This window comes from Nicotiana tabacum, chromosome 22 (assembly GCF_000715075.1).
Source record: "Nicotiana tabacum cultivar K326 chromosome 22, ASM71507v2, whole genome shotgun sequence".
Taxonomy (NCBI): domain Eukaryota; kingdom Viridiplantae; phylum Streptophyta; class Magnoliopsida; order Solanales; family Solanaceae; genus Nicotiana; species Nicotiana tabacum.
This window is the reverse complement of record NC_134101.1, coordinates 231,601,083-231,608,677: the sequence shown is the minus strand read 5'-3', so window position 1 is coordinate 231,608,677 and position 7,595 is coordinate 231,601,083. Positions and strand designations below refer to the sequence as shown.

The 7,595-nt window shown below is 35.3% G+C and overlaps 1 protein-coding gene across 1 annotated transcript; it reads right to left on the bottom strand.

The window, feature by feature from the left end:
* Nucleotides 1-1,983: 1,983 nt before the first annotated feature.
* Nucleotides 1,984-6,871, bottom strand: LOC107759949 (putative disease resistance RPP13-like protein 1). Its single transcript, XM_075243690.1, has 3 exons — nt 6,714-6,871; nt 2,667-6,627; nt 1,984-2,288 (listed from the first exon to the last, which is right to left on the bottom strand). The coding sequence occupies exon 2, from the start codon at nt 6,616-6,618 to the stop codon at nt 2,695-2,697; it is 3,924 nt and encodes a 1,307-aa protein (XP_075099791.1). The 5' UTR covers nt 6,619-6,627; nt 6,714-6,871; the 3' UTR covers nt 1,984-2,288; nt 2,667-2,694.
* Nucleotides 6,872-7,595: the final 724 nt, after the last annotated feature.

Below are 7,595 nucleotides of genomic sequence, written 5' to 3'. Positions count from 1 at the left end.
GTGTAAACTTAAAACATAGTATTAATGCGAATATTGTCATTTTATATTCAACGATGCAATTGTAGACTTTGCTAGGTCCTTTTTGGATCATAGCTAATTGACTACTGACACACTTTCCGCAGAATATGTTTGTTCCGATTTTTTTTAGCATTAATATTGTCAATTTTATATGCAATTAGCTTGTGTTGCAAGTGTAGATTTCCCTTATGTACTTTTTGGATCATAGCTAATTGAACACTTTAGTACTTAGCGCAAAATATGTTTGTTACAGATTATTTAGTATTGTCACAACAAAATTATTATTATGTTTCATATAGGCTTAAAGCAGTCACTCCATGTAGGAAACACATCAAATGATTTATTTGTCCTAATTCTAATGCCTTATTATTTAATATGAGTGTTAAATTCATTATCTACATTAAAACTTAATTTTGATGTTATTATCCTTCTAACAGGTTTCTTGGTAATTACGTTTGAACTTTATTAAGATATTTATATATGTTGTCAGCTAAAGTTGCTCACTTTTCCAATCAAACCACAAGAACATCCTAGAGCCTGGATTACCTGAATATTTCAAGATTAGTAGAATAGTTTAGCTAATTGATATTTTGGCTTTCTTTTCTTTCTTTTTTCTTCATTATTTCTTGTTTTTTAAATGATTTTCCCCATGTTTTGGCTGCTTTCTTCAGTGGCATATTTCACTTAAAAGTTTTGAAGTAATTTTTTTTTGTTTTTCTTTATCAAGAATTCATGTACAAAATAGTTATTGATTCATCTTGATTAGTGACTAAGCTACCCGATTAAAAAAGTGTATTATGCCACTTTTTTATTTGGTCTACTTTAACTTTTTTGTTTTTGTTACTATGTGAGTTTAAGGAAGTATTAAACTACAGAGTGCGTAATAAATATTAGATTTGAATATGATTGTCGTGCTATATTTATACAATTATAAATAATATAATTCAATTTTTTTGTCATTGACAGATGAAAGGGTTCTTGTACGTGTAACAATGATATCAATAAAACCTTTTTGATGTTAGTAATATTAAATATCTCTATTACAAATAACTAAAAATAATTTAGCAGCTTTACACAATGAAATGAATTATGATTTACTAGCCATCATAAGCAAGACCTATGTTGATCGAATTTCTATACAACTTCTACAAGTTACAACTTTCATCTGACAACAGCTTCTTCATATGTATGCGACTGTAAAAGTAAGAAGGCTTCAATTTCTTAAAGACAAAGCAAGAACTTCTAGATGTTAAGTATCCACAACTAAAGCCGACGTTGCTCATATTTAAATGTAAACTACATGTTGTCCAAATATAAAGAGGCAAAGAAAATATCAAATTGAATATTTGGTATGACAATCGTATTTATATAACTAATATTTGTTGTTTAAATAATATCTAATCCTGTTATATTCAATAATTAATTAAGGTAGAGCTTCTATTTCCTTATCGTACATATATTTTAATATTATTTATATTGTTTTAAAATATTTGTGACTAGTCTAGTATGGGATACACATGCAACGCACGTGTCCAGAGACTAGTCTAATATAAATGAAACATACACCAAAACATATGAATTAGTATAGAAAGATATTTGCCAGCTGATACAAGGGGATAAGAAGGCAGTGCTAAAGAAAATGTCGCGATAATCCAATGCTCTCCTTGTGGCAAACTAAAATAGAAAGCAAATAATAAAAGATAAACAACATTTCAATCGACAGAAAAATATTACGAGAAGAAGAGGAAAACAAAAGAAACTACCTAAAAGATGGATCAAAAAGCCAAAATAGCTTCAGTTGATGTTGCTGAAAGAAAAACCAAATCCATTTGAAATTATTTCCTACACAACTACACTTAATAGATGGAGACATCAAAATCATACTTATATCTTTTCTTAGCAAGGACTCACTTTCAGCAACTATTCCAGGATTACGTCCGGGATCATTAGATAGGAATCCAAAGATGAAGAGAGAAACAAAAAATATCACTACTGTGTAAACGAAGAGTTTGAGAGTAAGCATTACACAATCTCCACGATGATTTTTTTGAAAAAAAGTTGTGCTTTTTGACAGCACAACTTTCCATTTACTAATGGAGCTAAGAGCAGTAATAGCTTGCATATCGTTACCCAAGTTGATATCCCACAATCATATTGGGAACAAACTTTTCTATTTTTTATATGTAGGAGACAAACTTTGTGTCGCGTATACCTTTGAATTCTATAGTGGACATGCATTACTCTAAACCACGGCCTCCTCGCTCAACTCACTGAAAAGGGGAAAGAACAAGAATACATGAATTTCTATTGAGATGAAAGTTCAAGCAATACATGAACTAAAAATCTACAAGATGAAGAGTGAGGTATATGACAAGAATAAATGAAGTGCAATTATCTGTGCAGGGTAAAAGATGACTAGTTTATCAATATTACATTTTGGTGTGTGGTAACCGATTAATATTACATTAAGCTATCAACGTTCTGGAGCAAATATGAAGATGCTTTTATCACCTTTTCTTTTTGTCATCTAACATTCAATTCATCCCAACAAGATTTTCAGCAAAGGAAAAGAATTAACAGAAAAACAAAGAGAAGTAACGAAAAATTAAAAGCTACTTGAAAAGAAAAAAAGAAAAAGAATAACTTACATCTGTTAGAGCACCTTCGTTTGAATCATCACAGGTGTTCCCCATCGATATATATGTTGGGAATATGAGCAATATTTGGCCAGTAATCCCCCTTCTCAAATTCTAGGAGTGGTTCCAGCAATGGGCAGCTGTGAATAACTAGAGTAGAAATGGACGAGGGTATCCCTTTTACTAGAAGAGATTGGAGTTTAGGGCAATCATAGATATACAGCTTAGAGAGGGAGGAGGGCAGCGCTGATTCTGGAATAGATTGGAGTTGATTGCTGTAGCCGATCTCTAGACGTTGAAGCGAGGTGAGGCGTAGAAGACCTTCGGTCGGTAGTGAATGGAGCTCATCATGGCTATTTAACCTAAGCTCAGAAAGAGACGAGGGAAGCCCTTCTTCCAACAGTGACTGAATTTGAGGTAATGTATAAGCATTTAGAGATTCAAGAGAGGTGAGGCTTTTGAGAACTTGGCTGCTTAATGTTTTCAGATTTCTTATCCAAAGAGTTCGAATAGAGCAAGGCAACTCCCAATTTTCACCAGCAGGAATCTCTTCGTCACTACCATCATGGATGATGCGTAACTCTGTGAGACAGGGGAGTCTCTGTAAACCCCACTCCTTTCGCCCATTCACCAGTTTCTTGCAATACTCAATCTCAAGGACTTCTAAATTGAAGGGCAATCCTCCTTCAGGAAAGTACTCTATTTCTAGACACTCCTGCAGTATCAGTTCCTTAAGAGATGGAAGAAGTTCTGGCAGCGACTTCAGCTTCTTGCAGTTCCTAATATACAAAGTACGCAACAATGTTGTTTGAGCCGCCGAAAATATTTCAAGATTCTCACATTCACAAATTTTGAGATCTTCAGTCCCATTGGGAATCAAAAGCATGGTAAGGCCGTCGCAACTACTTACACTCAAATAGCGTGCTTGTGGGACCAACTCAGGTGATATCTCATTTATCGAATCACATCCTTCCAGTTTCAATTTCTCCAGAAACATGTTACTTCCTATAGAAATCATATCACCAACTGATGACTCCAATTTCAATTTACCACAATGCTTTATCTTTATTTCCTTCAAGGTATTTGGCAAACTGCTAAAAAGCAAGGAGGTAAGAGACTGACAATCACTTATCCATAATTCAACTATCTGTTTCATTCCCTGAAGTTGAGACAAAAACGGTTCAGCATCATCAAAAAGAACTCCAACCTTAGGAGAACCTTCAACTTCAAACTTTTTAAGACTTGAAAGTTGGATAGGTCTCTCCAGATTGAGTTCCGGACAATTTGAAATTATCAAACTTGTCAGAGAACAAAGATTTTCAGGCAACTTTCCAATCAACTTGGGACACTTTTTAATTGAAAGATTCTGAAGTATAGGAAACTCTTCTCCATTCCCTAGTACGTGCCACTTCTTCCACTCCTGCATCTCGTCAAACTCAAGTCGCTCAAGAGAGTTGAAAGGCTTTTTGGAGGACGAACTACCATAGAATTCGTTAGTCACCTCTGTTATTCGATCCATCCCTCTGATGGTAAGTAATTTCAGAGAAGGAAGTTGGCCTAATGCTGGCAAGGAATAACAGTCGTTGCAGTTGCTTAGAGACAATTCCACCAGCTCAGAAAATGAATGATCAGCTAGCCAATTTGGAAAGTTTGTCCCTCTATATCGGTTGATCTTGAGTTCTTTAACGTTTGGATTTGGATGCAACTCACAAAGTATGTCTCTTTCATTTTGTGAACTGTCCGCAATACTTACACTCCACTCCAATGATAACTTTTCAATATGTTCCTTTCCTCTCATGTTTGCCTTCAAAGCTTCCCTTCTGTTGGCCACATTTTGCAACTCTAGAATAGATAGAGATCCATACAAGTTATGCAGTTCACCCAAATCATCCATTCTCGAACCACTGCGATCACCTAGAAGAAATTTAGCTCCCAACAACACATGGAGGCTTTTCAACTTGCTCGGATGTAGCAGCGTATTCAAGCGAGGAGTGTCGCTAATATCAAGGTGACGCAAGTTGATCAACTTTTCCATCTGCTGCGGTAAATCCTCAAGGAATTTACAACATGATAAGAGAAGTGTCTCTAAGTTATAGAGTACACAAATGGAATCTGGTAACTGCTCTAACTGTGTCCAAGAAAGGTCCAAAAATTTTAGGAGCTTTAATTCAATAAACAAGACATTCGGCAACTCCACAATATCATAACGAGACAATGATAGTGCCCTTAAGGATGTTAGTCTTGGCAATATATTATGCAACACCCTCTTGCTTAGAGAAACTGGATAAAATGGCTTAATGTAGATTGGAAGCAACGTCCTCAACTGCTCCAATTTGTAGAGAGGTTTCAACTTTTCAAAGTCACCATAGCCCATTGAATAGGACACGTGTCGACTTCGTTCCAATATATGAGACTCTTGGTTATCTTCCAATCTGGTACAAAGTTGTGAAGATGCAATTTGGGCCAAATCATTCACAAGGTCGTGCATTAAGAATTCCTCTGCATTAATTTTAGAAGAATTTGGGACCCTTTCGAAAAGTGATCTTGATTGCAACTCGAGAAAGAATAGATTGCCTAATTCTTCAATTGTTACATTTTTTTGCAACCCCTGTACTAGACCATTAGCAATCCACAACTGAATGACTTCTTTTGGAAATATTGCACAGTAGGAAAAGCATGGCTTCAAATGCACGGGAAGATCATTGTAGCTCAACATCAACGCGGGTAATATGCTTTCGTCTTGTAGCTCCCATATTTCACTTCTCAAAATGTGTCTCCACTCTTCAATATTTGACTTGGACCGTAACAAACCAGCAAGTGTCTTTAGTGCTAAGGGCAAACCTTTGCACTTAGCTGAGATCTGTTTCCCGACTTCTACATGTTCTAGACGTTCCTTAGGATCCATGTTGTCAAATGCATGTCTTTTGAATAAAGACCAAGAGACATCAGTGGACAAAGTATCCATGCTAATTTTCTCATTACCCATCATCATTGCAACACTTTTCTTACGTGTCGTCACAATGATCGTACTTCCTGCATCTCCTTGAACAAAAAGATTTTTCAAGTCATCCCATGCATTATAGTTGTCATTCCAAACATCATCCAGAACAATAAGAAATTTTTTGCCCTTTAAGCTTTCTTTCAATTTGACCTGTAGCTTATTAAGATTGTTATCGTCCTTTAAGTCAAATGAGCCAATTTCTTGAAGTAAACCTTTTGTTATTCTGAAAGCATCATATGGTTCGGACACACAAAACCAAGCTTTCAAATCGAAACAGTCTTTTACCTTCTCATCATTGTAAACAACTTTAGCAAGTGTTGTCTTGCCAACCCCAGGCATTCCAACAATAGGAATTACTCTCAAACTTTTACCATTTGTATCAACAGATAATAAACGGCCAACCAATTCCTTTATTTCATTTTGCCTACCAAAGATTTCAGATTCATCAACCAAAGATGTTGAAGGCGCTCTAGTTTCTTGTTTAATAGAAACAAGATAGTCCTTTAGGCCAAGCCTACCAATTTGCTTTTCCAACTCCTCCAATGTTTTAGTGGTGCCTTCCAACTTCTCCTTTATGTTAAGAAAAAATTCATCACTCAAGCACAAGTTGAGGTCACTTACCTGCTGGTTGCTTGCTTCTGCATGACTTTGATGCCGACCTTCCACCTTAACTCTCAGAACTTCATAATTGATTTCTTCCATTAAGTTTTCAGCACTGTCCACAGCATCCCGAAGTTCATTAAGCCACTCGCTCACGTATGAATTAGATGCCTGCTTATTCTCTGCATCACTTAGCACCGCCCGGAAACCACACAAAGTCCTCCTTAGCTTCTCTAAGAGATGAAAATCATGCTTTTGCCTCTGAAACATCTTGAGCAGCTCACCCTGAGGAGCAAGCCTTTCAAAGAGGACATTCAAAGCTGAAGATAGAAATGCACCTCCAACTGCTAAGCCAATCTCCATTTCTGAAAGCTGCAAATAAAAACAAGAAAATCACAAAATGATTAAGAACTTGGAGAGGATTAATATTTCAATCTTAAAAATAGTCTTAGTTTTACCTGTTAAATGCTAAGAGTAATATGAACAAGAATGCTCAAAGTATATGCTAGTTGTGTCCGTTCTTTAGCAAAAGTAATAACGTATGCTACCTTATATCTCTCTTTCTTTATTTTCAAAAAGCAAGACTTTTTAACAAACAAAAAGACAAAGACTTTATAATAGAGTTAACTATTCATTGAATTATTGAGGCAAGAGGGGACATGATGTAAATTGCTGTATATTATTTATTACCTATAAAGGAGATTAGGAAAGTGTGCAGACGTTTGTCCTAATAACATATTTAATACTTGAGGCAAGAGAGGACAGCCTAATTGTTGTGGGGTATGTGTTAGGTGTGCCTTTTGCTCCTATCATGAAAATGTTTTAGAAATTTAAATGACTCTTAAATTATTGCTGAAATTCCTACTATGAGATACTCTACACTATACATTCTGGAAAATAAAGAATTATGGTATACTAGTTGTGTGTTATAGACAAAATTTACTTTGCACGGATTTTCTAAAATGCTACCGCACCGTATCGGATCCTACAAAAATTCATTATTTTTGGAGGATCTGACATACACCCAACGACATTTTTTGAGAGTTCTGTAAGATATTTTCTCTTATGTAGACTATTTCTTGACCATTCATTACTACTACTACTACGTTTTCTTTGCCAAGTATAGGTGGCTAGCATAGAATGAGAAAAGGAGAAGGATTAATATGTTTATTTCTTTATCTTTTTCCTTTTTTTCTTTAAGAATCTCTGTTTTCATGCTGAGAAGGTTCATTAAAGTAGTAAAATATTTCTTATAAAAATATTCTTCATTCCCAGCTGAAGAATGTTTTCTAGATGGAGAACTACAATCAATTCTTGAGTAGTGGAGTATAAAGGATTAA